Source organism: Rhamphochromis sp. 'chilingali', assembly GCF_963969265.1.
Source record: "Rhamphochromis sp. 'chilingali' genome assembly, chromosome: 2".
NCBI lineage: Eukaryota > Metazoa > Chordata > Actinopteri > Cichliformes > Cichlidae > Rhamphochromis > Rhamphochromis sp. 'chilingali'.
Genome location: NC_137930.1, coordinates 59,509,249 through 59,532,375, shown reverse-complemented (window position 1 = coordinate 59,532,375; position 23,127 = coordinate 59,509,249). Strand labels below are relative to the sequence as shown.

The 23,127-nt window shown below is 40.0% G+C and overlaps 2 protein-coding genes across 2 annotated transcripts in view; one reads left to right on the top strand and one right to left on the bottom strand.

The window, feature by feature from the left end:
• Positions 1 to 934: 934 nt before the first annotated feature.
• On the bottom strand, positions 935 to 15,381 carry LOC308384386 (uncharacterized protein). Its single transcript, XM_080862903.1, has 17 exons — positions 15,043 to 15,381; positions 9,105 to 9,184; positions 8,283 to 8,389; positions 7,962 to 8,176; positions 6,176 to 6,232; positions 5,989 to 6,081; positions 5,793 to 5,879; positions 5,593 to 5,703; positions 5,202 to 5,369; positions 4,749 to 4,839; positions 4,563 to 4,669; positions 4,259 to 4,459; positions 4,037 to 4,168; positions 3,558 to 3,636; positions 3,271 to 3,461; positions 3,152 to 3,172; positions 935 to 2,571 (listed from the first exon to the last, which is right to left on the bottom strand). The coding sequence occupies exons 3-17, from the start codon at positions 8,356 to 8,358 to the stop codon at positions 1,573 to 1,575; spliced, it is 2,628 nt and encodes an 875-aa protein (XP_080719029.1). The 5' UTR covers positions 8,359 to 8,389; positions 9,105 to 9,184; positions 15,043 to 15,381; the 3' UTR covers positions 935 to 1,572.
• Positions 13,203 to 23,127, top strand: part of LOC308384691 (uncharacterized protein) — a gene marked incomplete at its 3' end in the record, with an annotated part of 24,114 nt that continues 14,189 nt past the window's right edge. The window contains exon 1 of the mRNA XM_080863262.1: positions 13,203 to 14,668. Within this exon, the coding sequence (XP_080719388.1) occupies positions 14,632 to 14,668 (37 nt within the window). The 5' untranslated portion in view covers positions 13,203 to 14,631. The remainder of the gene's footprint in view (positions 14,669 to 23,127) is intronic.

Here is a 23,127-nt window from a genome sequence, read left to right as displayed (position 1 = left end):
CAGGAAATAGTTTCTCCGGTTCTGTAGCTTGATAAAGATCTACAGAAGTTCCTTGGCTTTTTTCCCACTGACATGCAGTGTATGTTGACATAGATCTGAAAAGGTCCATCAGAATGGAGCCTTTAAGAGTAGATGAACAGATTGGGTACTGATGGCGCTGAGTGTTTGAAATACTGAGAGATTAAAACTTCAGATGTGTCCATGCCTGTTGTAACATGTGCTCCGCTGTTCTCTTTGATTTCAAACTGATGTTCCGTGATGAATGTACACATATTTTATACTAATTTTATGCTGTAAGTAAGTACATTCATAAGTGTAAATCTCTTCTCATCAAAATTCATAACGCTGTGGAACCTTAGATGCACAGGTAAGTGGCTTTTCAAATGTGGCTGTGCTTTGCACTGTGACTTTAAATGTAGATTTTGTACTTGTGTCATGTGATGGCAGCTGCTGGGGTTTTAACAGCTGCAAAAAGACGTCACTGACTGGAATGTGACCAGAAAATCAGACATTTGCTGTGATTATCCCTTTGAACATTCTGATTACTGATAAACGATCATTATCAAGTATGTGTTGTGCTCTTTGTTACAACATGTACATAAACTGGAGCTGCATTTATCCCTGTGGATTTAAATGTTAGCCTTACATAGTCCTCTGATATTACAGCAAGTGTTTTGCTTGTGACTAGTACACCCACAGCAACACCACCGACCCCCCATATTCAGTCTGGATGGAATTTTAGCAGCACTTTTCACTGAGATTTGTGTATATTTATCTTTTTGAAGTATATTTCACATATTTCATCATATTCAGGATAAACTCGTATATTTGGTTAGTGTGAAATGTTTGGACAACAAAATCTCAATTTATGCTTACATTTGTTTTAAAACAGTGTGTTATTTATTTGTATTGCATTTTCATGGTATCCTTATTATCTTATTTAGACTATGACTACTGTATGTGTTATGAATGGATCAGCATGGTGTATTTCATGCTACATGTTACACGTTACATGTTGTTTTACATATAGACTAATAAGCTACAACTTTCAAACCATGTGTCAAAATATCATGGAGGTTCCTCTTGTGTTACTGAAACATTATTCAGAAAAATTGACTCCAGGTCTTCAGTACGTCACGGATGTTCAGTAAGATTAGTATGTGAAGAGTCCAAGTCATTAACTTAGCCTCTTTGTCATGTTTGTGGGAGCCTCTGTGAGCATCATTCTGCTTAAGGAGGCCATGCTGCCGGGGAGTGCCATCTCACTGGATAGGTTTCCTTAATCTGCAGCTATGCAACTATTTGGGTGAGTGGCACCATCAAAGCAACAGGACTCAAGATTTCCAAGGAGAACATTGCACTTTGGTTTTAATGTTGTAGCTTATTAGTGCAAACACATGCAGGCCTTTTTTTGATGTGGCCCTTCAAGTGCACTGTGTATACACCCAGTCTTCATTTATGCCTTCAGAACAGCAGAGCCAGCCTTTAGTGCTTCTTTGTTTCTCCATGATTTCTCCATCTTCGTCTTACCTGCGCCATCTTCTGTCACCCGCCTGCGATATCATAGTGACATCACTTACTAAATGTGATAAAAATGGGATTACAACGAGCCATCACTCTCAGCAGCTCTTCTTCGTCTGACTCCAACTCACCCTCACTGTTCTTGTCTGCATCTTCATCTCCCAGAAAACCATCATCATCCTCCCCCACCCTGCGGTCATCTTGGGTGTTTATCGAGTTTGTCGATGCCCTTCTTTCCTCAGGATGACTGCTACTGTCTGCTGTCCCGTCGAGACGCTCTGATTCTATTTCATCCAGTGACGTAGAGGGTTGGTACACCTCTGTGCTCAGAGCTACCGCCGTTCGCTCTGGTGTTTCTGGTGGCGTCTCAGTGGGAGAGGTATCTATATGTACCAATGTGGCCTTTAAAGGGACATCCTCTGGGGTGGGTGGGGGTGTGCTTGTCTGCCTGGGGATGGATGTGGACAATAAAGGCGAATATGAGGGCGTCTTCACGCGAGATTTACGAAAGGGTTTGTCAATTTCTGCTGAAGCGATTCGGGTACGACTGAATGGAATACTGGATTGAGAGGAGGGGCTAGTTGTTGGGTCAACAAGATCATCATTGGAGCCTGTTTGCATATCCGGGCATGTTACAGGTGGAGTTGTATCAGCGTCATCGGTTTCAGGGCTTGGGCTGATGTTAGATTGTTCCTCAATAGACTCCGGGTTTGATTCTGGTGGGATACCAGGGGTTTCGTTGGGTGGAGCAGCACCCAGAGTTTTATCTGTTGGGCTCACATTTGCAGGGGCTGTAAAAGTGGGCGAAATGCAAGATATGTTGGTTGGTGTAGAAACATTATTGTCAAAGGTTACAGTTTCAGTGGGGATGGAGCTGGTGTCAGGTACAGCTGTATCTGTGGGTGGGGTCGGTTCTTGACAGGGGGTACATCCTTGTTGGATGTAGATTCCTGGGTTTTCAGTAAAGCTGAAGGAAGGATTGTAAGTTCCATATTCTTCACTGCTGTAGGGTACTTCCTCCGTTTGTGGCATAGTATTATGATGACTCATCTGAGGAGTGATTACATTCATCAGATCAACACACAGAGGAATAAAGCTACTTTTTGCACAGAGATACAAAGACGGTGCAAGCAAATCATCCTGAGCAAGATTATTTGAATATGCAGATTGCCCTCGAGTCTCACAGACTTATAAAGTACTCTGAATATTCAAATACTGTATAAACTTTAACATTAGAAATAGTAGATTCGACAAGCAGGGTCCATGTGACATTTCTTGACCACACCTTTTGTGCGTGTTATTCTGTAATAGGAAGTTTGAGTTAAATCTGCAGATGAAGGCCATGAGATGGGTTTGGAAATTTTGGAACTAGTGAGGAAGTTGTATCTTGTATTTACATGAATTTTATTATTCATTCAGTTTTGTAAAACCTGATCATTTACTTTTAGCAGAATTAGAAGAGTTCAGATGTAAAACTGTAATTAAATCCCTTAGTTGGTTTTGGATAGAAGATAAATATGCTATAAAGGTAACATTAAAAGGACAAGCAGTTTTTACTACAGGAAAAAAATATGGTGAGGATACAGATAACTCTAAAACAAAACAAACAAACAAACAAGAGACCACTCACCAGCTGGAACCATCGTAAGCTCTGTGGGAGTAAATGGCAGAATATTTTGGATCACATTCAGACAAATAAAAAATGTTAATTTTAATTTTAGTAAATATTTTAGTCATAAATTATCTTACGACATTGGGATGTTTGCCTTGTGCTACACAGCCTCTCTCCAATGGGCCTCTCTTTCCCTTCTGTTTCTTCTTCAGCCACATCAGTATAGACAGGACACATCCAAGTGCAGTCATAAACACCATGCTCAGAAACAACGCTTTACCCACTGTGCAGCCGATCACGTGATCACCTCGCAGTGGACCATAGGGGACTGGGGCAAACAAAGTAAAACATGAAGAGGCTGTTTTAGTCTGCAGGATTATTAGCAATCAGCAGTGTATACAAGTGTGCAGATGGGTCACCTTACTTGGTTGCCCTTCAGGTAACACCTCCACAACTACGGTAGCAAACGTGGCATCACCTGATTCCTGATCTACAGCCATAACCTGCAAAGTATTTTAATGGCATCATTATCTTATTTACATGCATCTTTTATGAGACTTTCGTGGAAGACAGAGGGCAAGTGGAGCACAGAAAACATGATTCACATAGACCTAATATAAACTCGCCTATGTTATTAGTAACTACAGGGAGACACTGGTTGTAATATTTTAGCCAATCGATTTTACATTGTTACATATTGGTTACATTTCCCCCCACCAGTTCTTACTGTGTTTCTACAATTTTAGTATAGAAAGACAATGTTATTGAATATATATGAACTATTTTATACTACTTTATTTAAATTCTCTGTAATGTATGATTCAATTCAAACGGTTGTTTAAAAAGTGCTAAATGTAAGTAACACAACATAAGGTTTGTAGCCTGTACAGTTTCGAGGCTCACCTCCAGAACATATTCCTGTTCTGGTTTGAGTTCGCTGGTCTTGGCTATCAGGAGACCCTCCTGTGTGACTTGATAGATGTCTGTGTGATTGGATGTGGGATTGAACGTGAAGTAGATCATTGGATTGAAACCCTGTGAGTTTGTGGAGAAAAAAGGTGACGCATTACAGACTGCACTGACCATCGGCAGCATGGTTGTATCTGTGCATGTCACAGTGCATACTTGGTTAAAATCTTGGTCGTGTACATGTAGCACTAGTGCTTTGCTACCGTAAGTATCGACCAGAGAGGCTGGACTTTTTCCTGCTACTACAAAGCCACGATATTCAGGCTTGTCAAACTCTGGAGAAAACTGGTTCGCTGCCAGAACTCGGACCAACACTGTAGCAACAGAATACTTCCTGGGGTCGTTATCCTGATATGCCTGGGTGAATGACATAGAGACAAAAAGCCACAGTAATGAGATTGGTACTGAAGAAGACGTCATACATTTTAAACCTGCCACTTACAGTGTGTTTGAGCCTTACCATGACCTGAAGACACAGCAGTGGAGTTATGAGCCTGTCTCTCACCCCTCGAGTGAGCCTCGTCTCACCTGTCAGCCTGTCCATCGTGAAATGTTCATCATCATCTCCTGCAACCCAGAAAAACCCAGTTATAGATACAAACACAGAACATTTTTAAATACTGATTTGTGTTGCTGGTTATCTTACCTGACAGGATGGTGTAACTCAGTGAAGAGTTGAGTCCTCTGTCTCCATCCACTGCATGAATGGGACCAGGAGAAAAGTCCAACAAAATGTCCTGCAATATTATACATATTTGTTCAAATCAGCTCTAATAAAGTAGTAACCAAGCCACTGGATCTGAGTCTTGTTTGAACTGTGACAGGGAATTACAAAAATGCCAGATAACATAAAATTTTTTGATAGAATCTAAATAAAAAAATAAAGGAAATTCATCATTTTTTAAATTTAATATCCTTTATTTTGTTTTTTAAGAAAATAAAGCTCAGAGCATTATCTTGGGTGTTTTGATCTGCTAAAACTAACATTTTGGACTTTGTCAGCTTTAAGTTTACCAAACTCTGAGCGACTGATAGCCACGCACTGTGTTGCTCTGATGACATGTGTGTGCCATCTGTGAGGGAGGGTTTAGCACCTGACCTCTTCCCCCTCAGTGACGTTGACCGTGTACACAGGGCTGGTGCAGATTTGATTAGACTCCTGGAAAAGCCACGTGCAGGGCATGAACTGTGGGTATTGGTCATCTCCATCTTGGACAGTGATGGTGGTACTGGTGCTGATATTGTAGTGCTCAGCAGTGTTCATTTCCTGAAATAAAGACAAGTCAAATATATTACACTGGTCATGAAGCATGAAATACAGTGAAGCTTTTCTTACAGTCTTACAATCAGGAGAACCAGTGAATCAAATCTTGATTGTATTTTTATTTTATTTTTTGGGATAAAAAAAAATCTAGCAACATATGTATATATTTGCACAATTACTCACGTGATTAGAATCAAAGAAATATAAATTAAATAAATGTACATACTGAGGCATAGATGGTGACAGTAAGCACAGTTTTGGTCTCATAGTCTAGAGGCTTGGCCAGCACCACCTCTCCACTGTTTGGTAGATCAATTTTGAAATATTCAGCATCAGGCTGTGGAATACACACAAATACATAAACAATGATAAATTGTTTGTTTATGTTTCCAATTTTTATTTAAAAGTTAGAAAAATACAACTTACAGATGCCTGGTCAATTGAGTAAATGATGTTGTCATTATCGGCATCTGTGGCCTGGACAGTAAATACCACAGTATTCACTGCAGTCAGCTTGAAAACACAGACAGACAGAGAAGCACTTGAGGCAGCAGGAGTGGAATTTTTATTGTAATATACACATGCAGAGATTTGCGTGCGGGTATTTTTGAAAGCCCTATACCTCACTGATAATAAGAGTCTGGACTGTGTTTTCTGGAAACACAGGTGAATTATCATTCTCATTAAGAATCTTCACCAGGACGCTGTAAACACTCTAAAATAACAGCAAAAAGATACACATATATTCAGCTTTGAATCTGGAATGATACAAAGAGGAATTATGAGTAAAATGATGGAAGACAGTGTACCAGAAGGATGCCGTCCTCATGACATGTCAATTCAGCTATTAGGATGGGTCCCAGTGCCTAAAAGATGTAAAACAAGAGGCGACAGGCAGAGCTTTTCATTCAGTGATATGATAACATTGTTAAACATAGCTGTCAAAACCACACATTTCAAATGGAGTCCCTTTCCAAATCAGAAACTTTGTAACCAGAGTCCATCAAAGACACTTATAGAGAAGCTAAGCAGGGTTGGGCCTGGTTAGTACTTCTGTTGATGTTCAGGGTTATTTTTCAAATCTTAATTTAGGCCATTTCTCTTTATTCAGTAAACAGGACATAAGAGTCATGTGAGCACTCAATACCTGTCTAATAACATGAAACATTAATTTGTATAAAGGGATTTTAAATCAATTTAAAAGAATAGACTTGTTGTAATCATAGTTTTTAAGCTGATTTGTGTTGAGTTTTTGAGTTGATTATTAAATATGTAAAGAGTCTTTCCATTCTATAATGATTTATATAATATATAACTTAGATTTGGCCTGCATTTGGATAACTTAATGCTATAAAGTATGAAATTATAACATTTCTTTCACTGCAGCAATTGCATATTTAAAATAAACACATAGATATGTGGAGATTTATGCATTGACTACTTTGTTAGGTGCTGCCTGTAAATACAAACTAATCAGCCAATCACATCAGAATGGGGAAGAAAGGTGATTTAATTGATTTTGAACACAGCATGGTTGTCTGTGCCAGATGGGCTGGTCTGGCGTCAACAATAAAAAAGAAGAAAATAAAATCCCTTATTAATGCCAGAGGTCACAGGAGAATGGGCAGACCATGCTGGATTTTGAAGCAGATGGTTACAGCAGCAGACTACACCTATATCTGTCAGCTGAGACTACAGTTTGCACAGTTTTAACAAATTGGACAACAGAAAATTGGAAAAACGTTGCCTGATCTGATGATTATCAATTTCTGCTGTGACATTCAGAATTTGATATAAAACAACATGAAACCATGGATCCAGTAATTTATGCTAGTGATGGTGATGTGATGGTGTGGGGGGTATTTTCTTGGCACAATATGGTCTCCTCGGTTTCAACAGATCATTGTTTAAATATCACAGTCTACCTGAGTATTGTTGCTGACCAACTCCATCCCTTTATGACCACAGCAGACCCATTTTTTGTTGGCTGATTCCAGCGGGATAATGCACCATGTCACAAAGCTAAAATCATGTAGTTTTTTGAATATGAAAGTGCATTCACTGCACTCAAATGGCCTCCACAGCTAACAGATCTCTATCCAACAGAGAACATTTGGGATTTAGTGTGACAGGAGATTCATATCATAGATAGATTCATATCATATCATAGATGTACAACAATCAACAAATCTGCAGCAACTGTGTGATGCTATCATGTCATTTGTTCACAGATCAACCCATTTCTTTCTGTTTATTAAGTTCAGGATTGTTGGGGTTATATGTATTATAAATATTATAGCTTCTTCCTTCTGAAGTTGTTTATCTCATTTTTTTTGTTTTAAATGAGTGATCAGCACATTGAAAGACTTTCTTGGTGTGAGAGAGAGATAATCTAGCTGACCCATTAACAGTTGCCATGATGTAAGAGGATGACAGTAAGAGAGGTTGGGTTTGGGCCAAGAAGGAGATAGTGAGGTTCAACATGTGTTTGTTCCAAATACAGTTTCCTTAGTGTGGCTCAAGGCCACTACAAAAAGTATATTACACATCTAAATATTTCTGCCTTGTAGACAGCTCAGTTATCAGTGCCATTACCTCTCTGTCAAGCACCCGGTCAGCTGACGTGTTGAGCCGGATGTTGCTTCCATCCAAGAAAAACCAATGTGCATCCTTTCCAATTAGGCTCCACTGCACTCCCTCCATTGTGGTGTCAGCCATTAACTCAGCAACAATCTCTCCCCAAACTGTGTTTTCTTTGATTGCTGCAGATACATTCTGGCCGTCCAAACATCCACCCCAGCCTGACATTCCTGTGCCAAACACAAACACACACTTGAACACATAGACAGGGGGTTAAAGCTTCATTAAGTGTGACCTATAACTTAAGCTTTTGGCTTGACTGTGAGGTGGTTGCACCTGTGACTGTGCGAAGATACAAGAGAACCAGCAGCAAGCAGACTGGAGCCCTGGCAGTTGGTCCAGTGAGGGCCATTCCTGGGTTAGGACTCAGGAGCCAGTTCTGCCTGAGTCAAGGCAGAGAAAGAGCAAAAAACAAGTAACTAAACATAGTCATTGTTATTAGTGTGTCACATTCAGTTATTCTCTTTAGGTTAAGAGTGTGACATGATACCCAAACACAAATACACTCAACTCTGCCTTATAAATCCAGTTTAATAAATTTAAATTGGGTTTCAGTTGGGGTTTCTTCAATCAGAAAGAGCAGACTAGTAATAGTAATAGTAATAGTTAGCTACATGTTTCTCTAACATGCTTTCCTTACTTTTATTCCCAGTTCATCTGCAGACATGTAATCTTAACTCTACTCTGTCAGTGCTGGTAATACTCACATGCCTCCTGTATCAGGGATTTCTAAAGATTTTTTTTACTATTCATCAGTGTTCTCATTACATTGTCTTATATCAGAAATACTAACAACTCCCAAATTTTTTTTTAATCAGACTTAAGGAATCGCTGGATTTTAAAAAAATTTTTTTTTAGCAGCATCTCTACCTTGACCTTGTTTACTATACCACCAAATAGTTTAACTGTGGGTCTGCGATGCTCTTGAGTAACTGTTTGGATCTGTGAGCACATCCCACTGAAATAACAACTTTACCATTTATATGAAGTAAAATAAACACACAGAAGCCTGCCTTTACACACTCATCTGAACAGTTTGTTTTATAGATCAAGATTGATCTGCCATCCACACTGTTTGATAAACTTCGGCTGACTGACCTGTTGTTGTCAAATCCGCTGAAGCTAGTTGGTCAGTCTGCATATCCTCCTGACTTCTGATGGACGTGGCATGTCTGAGTCTCAAAACCCCAAAAATCCACCAAACATGGTTAAGAAAGACAGAGTGACGCTTTCAAAAATAAAAATAAGTGACAGCAACAGGTAAAACACACACATACACACACATTGACACCACCCTCCCCACATACATTAAAAAGCAGACAGCAGCTTATGTGTGTCCGGGGATAAATGCCAGCTCAGAGGCTAAAGGCTGAGGGCGTGGCTTACCTGGCCAAAGAGGAAAACGCCAAAGAGATTAGAGATGACAGGAACCTGACAATGAGGTCAGAGACTGGGGTACCAAGTGAATTCAAGAGATTTGTATGATACTCTGAGACTCTTCACCTTTATAGACATTGTGTCTGGCAAACTCAGCTGTCAGTATTACAGCGCATAACAAGAACATCATTTTGTTTAGTACATTAGGTCTAGGATGGTCATACATAGATTTAAATTTCAGGCTGTGAGATAGTTAAGAAATTTTTAAATGATTCTAAACATTTTCTTTGGCAATACAGCTCGTCCCTGCTGGATTTGTTCAATTAGCAATTAATGTGTGACAACTAATAGACCCTGACAAGGGATTAGCTGTTCATCTTCTGGAGATTAACCCACATGTCTTTACACACTTATCTCAGCACACCCATGCAAAAACAAACAAACAGAAAAACAGAACCTCCCAAAACAATAAAATTAAGGAGTGTGTACACATACCTTTTGGGATCTGGACTGGGACAAAAAATCAGCCCGGGCATTTTGACTAGTGACTGGCCCACCATGGTATTTTAGGAAAAGCCATAAAGCCTTTATAATAAACTTAAACCTACACCATCCTCCCTATTCTGGTATTCTAAACAGTACTTAGAAAAAACATATAACAACATAATAATAATTACATATACCTATCTAATAGGGGTGCAACGATACACAAAATTCACGGTTCGGTTCGGTTCGATACTTTGGTGTCACGGTTCGATATTTTTTCGATACAAAAAAAATGTTCATGCCTTTTTAATTTGTCATTTATTAAAATTATAAATATATATTTTAACTCAAAAGTACAGTTTTTAAATTTAATGTTGCTGAAACAAAAATAATTAAAAAAATAAATATATCTGATTGAGGAATCACTCATCTTTGGAAAAGAGAGTTTATTACAGAGAAATGGCTCTTTCCAAAATAAAAGCTATACTATACGCTTCTTCTGGGCTATATTCTCAGCAGCATATTGTAGCGGGTCAGGGCTGTTCGGGGTTCTGTTTGTACAGTTATGTTTTGTTTATGTTGCCATAGTGACGGGTGACGCCCTCTTGCTGCGACGGTGTGTCCTTCCGGGGTCAGAGGGCGCCCTGTGTGTTGTTGTTGTTGTTTTTTTTTTTTGTTTTTTTTTTTTTTTTTTCCAAAATCTTTATTTAAACATCAGTACAATACAAAATGGAATTAAGCAGTATTACAATAATGGTGATGTACTTACAGAAGAATTGTATGCATAGATAAACAAATACAAGAACAGCATTCAAAAACAACAATAGAAACATGCTAGGGGGAAAGTAACTAATCAAGCCAAAGAACAAAGTGATTGAAAGATCTTGATTTTTTCACAAACACCAATAGTTTTTATAGCTTTTGGGTTAGTGGAGTTATTAATAGAGTTAAGATACTGTACAAGTTCAAAGGAGAATACATAGAAAGAGGGATGTCTTCCTAAATATTTGGACTTGTGAATATGAAATTTAGCCATTAAAAGTAACAAGTTAATCATATATCTGTTATCAAAATTGAATTGTTTTTGATTTTTGTGCAGACCAAACAAAACATATTTCCAAAACAGTACAAATCCTTTAAATATATTTTCTGAAATAAAAACACATAAGCTCTGCCAAAAATCTTGTACAAGGTTACAAAACCAAAAAAGATGTGTAGTAGATTCCTTGGAAGTTTTACAAAAGCTACAGCTTGTATCAATGTCTAATTTGAATTTGCTTTGAAGATAATCTTTAGACGGATAAATTCTGTGTATTAATTTATAAGAAATATCTTTAATTTTGTTGGTAATTAAAAACTGATTAGGGAGTTTCCAAACTTCGTTCCACATAATACCATCTGACAGCCGGTTCCAGAAAAAAATAACATATGGTAGCGTGGTTATGGTACTCTGAAATAAAGCTCTAATCGATTTATTGTTGTTTTTAGATTGCTTAGAAAAGCAAATCTTGCCAACAAAAGTTTGTATGGGAGATGTCAACGGCCTGTGGAATGAAGTGATATTAGGTTGATTCTTAAACAGCATACAAACCCCTGATGGTATTGAGCCAAATACTTTGGTATAATCATGACGATTTATAGCTAAATTGAAGTGTAAACAAAATTCTTCATAGGAGAAAAGCATACCATTTGAGTCAAATAATTGGTTGACTAAAACAATGTCATTCCTAAACCAACTATCTAAGAAGAGAGATTTTCTTTTAAATAAAACATCCTTATTATTCCAGATATAATAACTGTGTGGACTAAAGTTATGCTTGTAAATAAGGGTCCAAGCTAAAAAAGCTTGACGATGAAAAGCAGAGATCTTTAACGGGATTTTATCAATATCAAAATTACAAGTAAGGAAAAATTCAGTGCCACCTAACTTAGAAAACATGAACACAGGTATAGCATTCCAAATGGAAGTAGGATTAGTAATTAGATTCTTCAACCAATTTATTTTGAATGTGTCATTTAAAGTGTTAAAATCTAACACATTAAGTCCTCCGTTGACATAGGAGTTCATAAGAACTGTTTTTTTAATGTAGTGTGTCCTATTTTTCCAGATAAAGTTGAAAATTAACTTATCAACCTCTTTTATAAGCTTTTTATCAAGGTGCAATGCCAATGCAGCGTATGTAAGACGAGAGATGCCTTCTGCTTTAGTTATTAATACTCTGCCTTTTAACGACAAATCTCTTAAGAGCCACTGATTAAATCTGTGTTTGAGTTTCTCTAGAATAGGATAAAAATTTTGAGTTATTCTACTTTCCTGGTTCTTGGTTATTATGACACCTAAATAACGAACTTCTTGTTTAAGTGGAATGTTACACAAAGCTGTTTTCGAGCAGTCTTTTATCGCCATAAGTTCACATTTAGGAATATTCAAGTATAATCCAGAAGCTTTGGAAAATATAGAGATTAAGTCAATAGCAATAGAGATTTGATGTTCATCTTTTAGGAATAATGTAGTGTCATCCGCTAACTGTGTTATGAGTAAATCTTTGCCAATTAGCGATATACCTTTTACATTGCTTGATTTCATATGGTTAGACAATAGTTGGGCAATTAACAAAAACAGGTATGGAGAAATGGGACAGCCTTGTCTTATCCCTCTTTGTATGTTAAATCTGGGTGAAGTACCGTTTGTTAATTTAATACTGCTGTTACTGTTATGGTATAATGTTTTAATCGCTGTAGAGAAGTAAGAGCCAAAACCATACTTATCCAGAGCTTGAAATATAAATTCATGCTCCACCGTATCGAAGGCCTTGTAGAAGTCTAAAAATAATATGAAACCATTGCAATCTATGAGGTCAGAATAATCCAGAACATCTAAAACCAATCTGATATTGTTAGTTATGTGTCTTTTGGGCATAAAGCCAGATTGTGTTTCATCAATAACAGAGTCAAGAACCATCTTAAGTCTGTTAGCTATAATTAGAGCAAATACTTTATAGTCATTATTTGTGTTGTTGTTGTTGTTGCTGTGCGGTTGCCGCGCTGAGCAGTTAGCTAGCGGCAGTGTTCTTCTGCAGATGTCAATAAACGGCTGTGCTCCCTGGCTAGCTCACGGGAAGCAAGACCAAACAACACCTCCGTCTCCTCGTTGTCTGAGCTCGCCACATTGGTGTCAGAAGTGGGATGATGGTGGCACCCCATGTTCTGATCCGAGTGACTTTTCCCCCGCCTGTCGTGACCGGCGGTGCGCCAAAAGAAGGCACCTGGATATTTGCAAAGTGAAAGCAAAAAACAAGCGCAAATTCAAACGCGATTTCAATATGTCACATATTGACAGTGGCTCACCGATGCCAATGACATAATTACCCAGCTACATTTCCGAAAGAATGCAAAAGCATTGACATATATCTTTCCTTCCTACAATAGCCCGACGGGCAGGGCAGAGATAGATTTTGGTAGCCCGACTGGAAAAATCGCTAGCCCGATTTTGCAAGCCCTGTGTTACAGGCATGGCCCTTTAAGGATGAAGCCTGATGGGAAATGTATTCGGGATGTGTGTAGCGGGACTGCCTGGTGTGTGTGTGTGTGTGTGTGTGTGTGTGTGTGTGTGTGTGTGTGTGTGTGTGTGTGTGTGTGTGTGTGTGTGTGTGTGTGTGTGTGTGAGTGAAGAGAGAGAGCGGAGAAGGGGAAAAAGTAACGGTTAGCTACAGAAGAGACGGAAAGAAAATAAATAAAAGGAATATAATAACTCCCTCGACAGCCAGAGTTGTGTCGGCGATGCTCGCTGTGAGTAAACTGTTTCAGCCCACTGTACGCTGTGTTCGTGCCTTAGAGAAGAAATAAAGTTCGGTGAAGCAGTTTCCTACGCCTCCTTCGATCTTTTTGCTAGCGGAGTTGACCTGTATAGTAAGCTGTTGCCGGCTACGAGTCAGTTACGGAACCTTCAAGTAACTGCCAGAGGTTTCCTTACTACGGTTCGGGGCCGCGGATCTGGCGCGGTAACACCTGTATCTGATTGAGGAGTCACTCATCTTTGGAAAAGAGAGTTTATTACAGAGAAATGGCTCTTTCCAAAATAAAAGCTATACTATACGCTTCTTCTGGGCTATATTCTCAGCAGCATATTGTAGCGGGTCAGGACTGTTCGGGGTTCTGTTTGTACAGTTATGTTTTGTTTATGTTGCCATAGTGACGGGTGACGCCCTCTCGCTGCGACGGTGTGTCCTTCCGGGGTCAGAGGGCGCCCTGTGTGTTGTTGTTGTGGCTGTGCGGTTGCCGCGCTGAGCAGTTAGCTAGCGGCAGTGTTCTTCTGCAGATGTCAATAAACGGCTGTGCTCCCTGGCTAGCTCACGGGAAGCAAGACCAAACAACACCTCCGTCTCCTCGTTGTCTGAGCTCGCCACATTGGTGTCAGAAGTGGGATGATGGTGGCACCCCATGTTCTGACCCGAGTGACTTTTCCCCCGCCTGTCGTGACCGGCGGTGCGCCAAAAGAAGGCACCTGGACATTTGCAGGACTTTGTGTGGGGCAATGGGGTCGTCGGGAACGACTGACCCCTTAGGCGGGGGCTATGTAGCGGGTCAGGGCTGTTCGGGGTTCTGTTTGTACAGTTATGTTTTGTTTATGTTGCCATAGTGACGGGTGACGCCTTCTCGCTGCGACGGTGTGTCCTTCCGGGGTCAGAGGGCGCTCTGTGTGTTGTTGTTGCTGTGCGGTTGCTGCGCTGAGGAGTTAGCTAGCGGCAGTGTTCTTCTGCAGATGTCAATAAACGGCTGTGCTCCCTGGCTAGCTCACGGTAAGCAAGACCAAACGACACCTCCCTCTCCTCCTTGTCTGAGCTCGCCACAATATTAAACATATCAGGTCCCCATAAGGAGAATCATGTGCTAACGGCTGTCTAAATGACTCGGGTAAAGTTTGTAACATGCATGCTTGTTGTTTTTGTCTGCTTCCACTTGTCTTTGCACTAGGATGATGTCGGCGTAAATGTGCAGTCATATTCGTTGTGTTCCCACTAGTGCTCCGTTATCGAGCTACCCCTGCGTGGGGCTAGACGGCTAACACGTTAACGAGCTAACTGCTCGCTAACACACTAGTTCCCACCCATGTAATTGAGCATTACGTGGCACATCCAACATACTGTTTTACTTTAGTCCATGACGCGCTTACCTTCAGGGTCATATGTCACATGAAAACCAAAATAATTCCAAACGCCACATCTGAATGAGGGTGGGGAAGGTTCAATTTGCCATGTTGCAAGGAGAGCTTAACTTCTGTCTCGCTAGCTTGCCCTGCGCTCGTCCTTCTGATGATGCTGTCTGTGTTGAGCGCTCAGTGGATCTGCGCTCGACAGTGCAGCCTAGGCTGAGTAGTCGAACGCAGATTTACTGAGCGCTCAACACAGACAGCATCGTCAGAAGGAAAGTTGATAAAATAAATTACAAATTTTGTATTGTTCGATACATATGCGTACCGAACCGAAAGCACTGTATCGTACGGTTCAATATCGATACGAGTATCGTTGCACCCCTACTATCTAATAGGGTTGCCAGAATCCCAGCAAAAAAGCAAAAGAAAAAAAAAATAGGGAACCACTCCCCCACCCTCTGCCTCAAGATTTTAATTTAATGCACGTATAAAACAAATGCACAGAAATTTATTATTTTTCTCCAGTATTTAAATATATTCATCATCTTTCTTCAACAGAATTGCAGACTGCACAGATGGTACCTTCCCAAAGGAAAGAATACTATAACGTACTAGGGTATATACTAGACTTAATATTTACTGAATACAATAATGGATTTCTATACATTTTACATCAGATAGAAACTTTGGTTGTAAGATTCAGATAATTATTTATTAAAAGCTAGACATTTTAAATAAGAATAAGGAAGAAAAGTATTTCTTTGTGCCCCCCTTTCCCTGTTAATGCCCTACCTGCCCCGCTGGCAAAACATTGCTAGACCCGCCCCTGCACAGCTACCAGCGTCAGCTACGTAAAAAAAGGATCCTGGTGTTATTTGTCTCTCAGAAACAGTTCATAACTTCCCTTCAACTCATTCATGTCACCTAAAAGGTAAACCTGTTTCTCCATCACCTGTTCAGCTCTGATGATTCAGTAAGGACATCTCCTGGTTTCATCTTCATGTTTCCCTCTCACCACATATCCAAACGGATATCATGACCAGCAGCTTTACAGCTGTGGCTCCAGCAAACATCAGCTGATACTAGAAATTAATATTAAATAAGTTCTAATAACAGCTGATCAAGCTTAAACGTGCTGCTGTTCTTTAGCGTGACCTCCGCCGGTTTCCTCTTCCTGGCGCAGAGAGAAAAGCCGATCAGCTGATCATTAATCAGTTTCATGATTGAATTAGCAACTTTCTAGCTGAAGTAGTACGGGACAAATCGCATTCCTTTTCACCTCAACTTTAAAGTTCGAACCCCTCGGCTGTAATTGGTCCAGTCCAGAGTCGATCATGACCAACTGGCCAATCCACCACTATTCACTTATACCGATAAAAAAAAAGAAAAGAAATAAAACCCCATCGGCCCATAAAAACGAAAAATCACGAGCGGCCCATATGACAGATGGCCAGTCCAGCCCTGAGTGACAGCCTCAAAGGGGGGAAAACGGCTCAAGACTGTTTAATCTGTATCTTATGTGCACTATATATCACTATATCACAATAATTTTTCATATCATATGATTGTTCCTAGAAGCTTTCAATCGTATTAGTGTGTTTTAATAAGTTAGAATATTCATTTAATATCAACAAAAGACTTAAATTGGATCAAAAAAGGTTATATTGTGTTTATCTCATCAGCCATGACTGAATATGGCCACTGGATGTCAGCAGAGATGTGGTTAAAATAGGAGGCAAGTCAAAGAGTTGACTTTCAAAGCTAAAGTACCCAAACATTTGCTTCTTTTCAGAATGAGTGTATTTTTCTTGTAATAGACTTAAATACTTGCTGTGATTAAGGGAAGGATAAACCATTTATAATTGTGCAATTGTGTTTCTCTCAATAGTAAAATTGTAAGTAAGTTTATTTTATTGTGTTTTTGACTCAAAACAGCTTTATAGAGGTAAATAAATAAAAAGACAACTTCTGAAGATTAAACCTCATATCTTTAGACACTTGTCTCAGCACACCCATGCAAAAAAACAAAAAAACAAAAAATACCCAGAACCCCCCAAACAATAAAATTAAGGAGTGTGTACACACACCTTTTGGGATGATTTGATGTGAAATGTGTTTGGTGACAGACTCAGAGAAAAAAAAGGCTTAAGGCTGTTTAATCTGTATCCTATGTGCACTATATATCATTATGTAATAATAAGTGAAAGGCAAAGTGGACAAGTAGCAGATCAGAGTTTCAGAGCAGGAACACCTGACTAAAAAATTGCCAACTGAAACTCAAAAGCATAAAGACACGATTTTAAGAGCTGTGGTGTGGATTTGTCCTTGATCCAACACAGCTGATTTAAATGGCTAAATTACCTGCTCAACATGTCTTGAAGTTCTTCAGAGGCCTGGTAATGAACTTATCATTTGATTTAGGTCTGTTGACCCAGGGTGATATCTAAAACTGGAGGCCTGGAGTTCTCTACACCAGATTTAGGGCTTTTAATACTGTACCTGTACAATAGGTACAGGTAAATAGAATAATGGAATATATAATCACAGAAGAAAAAACTTTTCCCCTCTTTTTGTGTTAATGGGGGGGGGTTGAAGCTGGTTTGCAGACTCCACTGGGTGTATGACGTGGGTGTGTGGATGGAGTGCCCACCTGCTGCCCAGTGTGTGCTGTTAAGTGAATTCACATGACATTTGTTTCAGATGCTGTTTCTCTGCTGTTTCTCCCAGTAGTGAAAGCTATATGTTTAATCTAAAATATATGTGTTCATACTCTTTTTTTCTATTGCAATTATCAATTATTTTTGAGTAGACTAAAGGCAGTGTATGGCCCAGGGGGACAGTTTGCATCCAGCAAATGACCCCAGTCAGATCGGCACATGCGAGGTGTAAGAGACAAATTCTGGATATTAGTATTAGTGTTTGTAATATTAAAATAAGTTTATCTAATGTTACGCAGATATGCCTCTGACAAAATATTGGATATGCTCTTTTGTTCTCTAGTTAATGGCATCATCATATACATGTAGTGCCTCAGTACTGTGGAGCAAATATTACACCAAGTAATAGATGAACAATTAAATGACAGAAAAGTTCCTGTGTTTTCCACTCTCTGTAAACGAAATTTCAGTTGATTACAATGTGTCCACAGTAAAATAAATAAAAAGTAAAAATCAATCAATCAATAAAATAGGACATCTAAAGTATTTTTTGCTTTATAATGGCACGATAGTCGGGACAAAGAGCTACCAAACCTTTTTCTATAATTTTACACATTTTATTTTGCCCAGAGAGTCATTTTGACATTTATTTCATTAAATAGAACAGCCTTTCTTTAACATGTAGTAGAACACACACATCCAGCTGAAATTGCACTTTTTTTTCTTATATTGAGATATTACAGGGACTATAGGTGGAGCTAAACTTATTTACACTGACAGAAAGGGTTTTTTTCTGGCCTGGACAACTTAAGATTAAAGTGCACTGTATGTGCACAGCCTTATATGCCCCCTAGAGCTCTTACATCGGGTGATCTTTTGCTCTTGGCCACACCAAGGTCGAGGCTGATTCTTAGAGGTGATAGTGCATTTGCGGTCGTGGTGCCTAAATTGTGGAATGATTTGCCTCTCCACATTAGACAGGCTCCTACCTTCAACCTTTTTAAATCCTATCTTAAAACACATTTCTACTCACTGGCTTTTAATACTGCACGAGAGTCATGTACTTATTTATTTGTCATTAGCTATCTGTCATTGATGTTAATTGATATTGCTATTTTATTGTGTGTTATTTTATTGTGTAATTTGTATGTTTGTACAGCACTTTGGTCAACACCACTGTTGTAATTAAAAGTGCTATATAAATAAATAAAATAAATGTGGCTCCAAGTGTAAAATGAGTTTGACCTCCCTGATTATAGTGTTAAACTGTACGGCTGTGACAGGAAATGGCCACTGGATGTCAGCAGAGAATGAGAATGATTGAATATCCTTATTTTCTTTAATTAAGGTATTAATAAATCAGTGATTTAATAATAGAATCATTTTTTGCTGTATATTCACGTAATAGTAAAGTTGTAAGTTTTATTTCTATTGTGGGAAAAGGAAGAAAAAGAGAAGTCACAAATGCTTTATAGAGGCAAATAAAAATTTTTTAAAAAAAAACAAAACAACCCACTACAAGAGAAAGTGGACAAGTAGCAGGCCAGAGACTTCATGTGAAGATCAAGTCTTAGAGACTGAATGAAATTTATCCCCGCATTTTACACTTAAGCGTATAAAGTGGATAAAACAGATCCCAATTGCTGTTTATTTTGGGCACTAATGCGCAGGAGAAATAATTAAATTGTTTGTCTTGTCAAGATTTCACTGCAAAAACGTATTTGCCATCCAACAACTGACTGCATTAAGGCATTCATTTAAAATGGATAAGTTAATGAGTTTGTGAGGTTTAAAAAAGAAGTAAAGTTGAATGTGATGGACATACAAGTCACGAGAAATTATTTTAAAAGTACTGATAAACAGAGCACCTAATCTAGAACTTTGTAGAACGCCACATGACAGATCACCAACACCTAGACCACCGAAACCATAAGCATTCTCTGGAGTTGCCCCACCCCTGACTTTGTAAACATTCATCAGTTCACTGATTAAGGGAACCGCCTTTAGTCAGCCCTCACAATCAACAAGTTACAAGCTATTCAGAGGGACTGGGCATTATTGTCCTTAAAACAATCGAAGTGCCTTGAAGGTATTTTTGGTATTGGATCTGAGGTGCTTGGATTTTGATCACAGCTTTTCCCCCCCTCTTGCTTCACGACAATGGAGCACAAACAAGGAGCATTTGTGCTGCTGAAGATACATTTGCTCTGTGTACTCTTTATCTACGGACAGTCTAGTGTAAATTGCAAAAAAGGTAAGCTAAGACAAAAGGCGTTTGGGTCACAGAAGTCACTAATTGTTTGGTTTTACTGTTACTATTGTTACTGTTATTATTGTGACGCAAAAGAGAGAGGTCATTAATTAATGTTTCATACAGAATTATATCCTCAACTTAAAATCAACAATGTTTAATGTTTAAGGCTGAATTTTATTTTAAGGCTTATCCTATTCCATTGTTTGTCTTATTTTTTGCTGCTCTAACATTGCACTGTCCAATTTCTGCAATAACACAACAAATTTCCCAAGTGTGGGACTAATAAAGATTTATCTTATCCTATCTTATCTTATCCTATCTGGCTGTTGTCTTTTCACACATCGCTGTCTCCTGTTTGAAGGAAGGTTGGCTCTCGTATCTTAAATTTCTCCACATGTGAGAAATTCTTTGATACTTTTAATTTATATCTATCCCCTTATAACTAATCTTTTTAATAATACCTGTCGTTCCATTTTAGATAGCTTTTAACAATGCAATAAGAGATGCGATGGCTGCCTATTTTTTCACACCTGCAAAGATCAGAGGTAATCCAAAGGTGTTGTTTGACTCCATTAGTGGTATTATTACTCCTCTTGCACCTGCAGCCCCCTTTCTTCATAGGGGAAGTAAAGATTTTCTCTCTTTCTTGCTAGAAAAAAATCAGTAATGTAAGAAAAAAAAATTCCCATCAGTATCTTCATTGTCAGTTCCTACTCCAGCTCAGCCTGTTATTTTAGAAACTTTTTCACACGTTTATCTTACCTCAATGAAAGCGTCCTCCTGTTGACTTGACATTTTACCTGCATCTTTATTCTCCTCGCCTAATCAACAGTTCACTGGTGTCTGGTAAAGTTATTATTTTAAAAATGTGATATCCACCCCCTTTAAAAAAATAAAAAACCAAGTTAGACCCTTCTCTTCTTAGCAGTTACAGACCAATCTCAAAATTGCCATTTATTGCTAAGATTTTAGAAAAGGCCTTGCCGTATTAAACCATTTAGTCGACCTTTGTTTTTGTTGTTATGTATTTTATTTTATTTTAGAGGAAAAAAAGAGAAAACAAGCAAAAAAAAGAGCAACATAATAAACACAACACCATCACATTAATCTAGCTAAGTGTAAATAACAGTAAATACTAAATATTGAAAGTTGTGCAGCATGCAGGACCGACAGCACCCAATGTGCTTTGAGGTAGCAGCCAAGAAAGGTGTAGTTTGTGTCTCTGAAGAGTGAACACCGTTGTGCACACCTGTGTGGATGAGCACGGCTGTATACAAAAGGTTTCTCCATGTAACGATCTGCTAGAGGGTGTGGACAGGGCTATGGCTCCCTGGGGACAGGGCATGAAGCAGGCATGGAGGAGATCCAGGCCCCAGACATTCACAGGCCCCAGATTGCGAGAGCCCAAGAAGGACCACCAGAGGGGCATCCATGCCACCCTCCTGGGAAGAGCTGAGGAGAGCCCTAGATGAAGGAACACCCAGCAGCCATGGAGCAGAAGCCAGAGTGGGCTACAGTGGTGTGCCAGTAGGCTCCGCCGGCAGCCAGCTGTGCCAGAGTGAACTGAGCCGCAGGCCCAGAGGCCTGAGGGCCCCCCACACCCCGGAAGAGGCCCAACCAAGCCACGGGCGCCAGACCCTGCCAAGCAGCCACCAAGAGTAAGCCAGTACATACCTGAGCGCCCAGCACCAGACACCAAGAACCACCAACGCACCGACGCCTGAGGGCATCAGCCACTGGTAGGGAGTGTGGTGAGGAGAGATAGGCCTCCATACTTTGGAGGGCCTGAGATGTTCCCAGAGAGGTGGAGTCTAACACCCGACCTGACATATAGACACAGACAAACAGGCACACAGAGACACAAACGTGTATTCCCACCCTCATGCACATATACACAAATACTCAGCAATCACCCAACGTAAAGACAGACACAAATGGACATTGTACACACAATCATACTCCCCAAACATACTCTATACCCCAGGTCCAGGTACCCTCGCCCCCAGAGGGGGAAACTGCACCTAGACCCAGGAGATGTTACCCTGTCTCCCTGGGTGGAGGCAAGCAGACCGCCCCCGGCTCCACAGCAGCAGGGAGGCCCCGCATCCCAGCCCCTCCGCCTGATGCCTAATAGAGAACAGGGGTGTGTGAAGACCCCATACCTCCCTCCTCCCGCTCATCCCACATAGCAGACAGGTCTGGTCCGAATCTGGTGTCGAGCTGGCACTGCTGGCTGACTTCTGGCATGGTAAGTGGGATGTCATCCAGATATGGTCCAGGCCTGGCGTAGATGGCACTGTTTATGTGATGGCATGCCATATCTGGCCCGATTATGGTTTGGTGTATGAGGCCCAGGCTCATAGAAAACAGGTCTTCCACAGATCTGGCATCAAGCTGACACTTCTGACTGACTGGTGTCGTTTCAGGATGTATGTCAACCAGATGTGGGCCAGGCCTGGCAATGATGGCACTATTTATGTTCCTATTTTTCCTATTTTAGTTAGAAGACCCAAATGCCACGTTGCAATACTATACTGCTACGGTAGCCAACATTTCAAATACAGGTTTGACAGGTTTGTGAGTGTACACTTTATCCAAAAACTAGTGAGGGTTTACTCATGTTTACCACTGGGTGGTTCTAGCTCAGGTGGTAGAGCCGGTCACCTACTGATCGGAAGGTTAGTGATTCGATTCCTGAGTCCACCAGTCTGCATGGAAAGAGAGTGAATGTAGTTACGAAGCACTCAGTTTTGAGAAAATAGGTAAATGTGGCATGTTGTATAGAGCACTTTAAGTAATCCGGAAGAATAGAAAAGCGCTATATAAGAATCAGTACATTAACTGCCTGAACAGAGTTTCATCTTGTTACTTTTGCACTGTTATGTTCCGGCACATGTTGTTATTACATGGCTTGATTAAGGTTCACATTAGGCTGACATCTGGGTCCAGAGCTGAAACTGTTCTAGGCCAGCACAGGGCCAGCAGTGTGTCTGCAACTGACCCGTGGCTGCACACAACTTACACATGGCCGACATACTGCAAAGAATGACTGCCCTTTGGTGGCCCAGATCAGGTTGGCCAGAGCTAATCCACACATGGTCCAGCACACAACCACCAGTGTGTCTGCAACTGGCCTTGTGCTGGCCCATGTGTAAGCCACCTCTGGCAAACCAGATCTGGGCCACCAACGGGCCG

Coding starts and splice junctions, on each gene's coding strand:
- LOC308384386 (XM_080862903.1), bottom strand. CDS start 8,358: ATGGCCCTCACTGGACCAACTGCCAGGGCTCCAGTCTGCTTGCTGCTG. Junction 4,840..5,201: donor ACGTCACTGAGGGGGAAGAG/GTCAGGTGCTAA, acceptor ATAATATTGCAG/GACATTTTGTTGGACTTTTC. Junction 2,572..3,151: donor GCTTACGATGGTTCCAGCTG/GTGAGTGGTCTC, acceptor ATCACTCCTCAG/ATGAGTCATCATAATACTAT.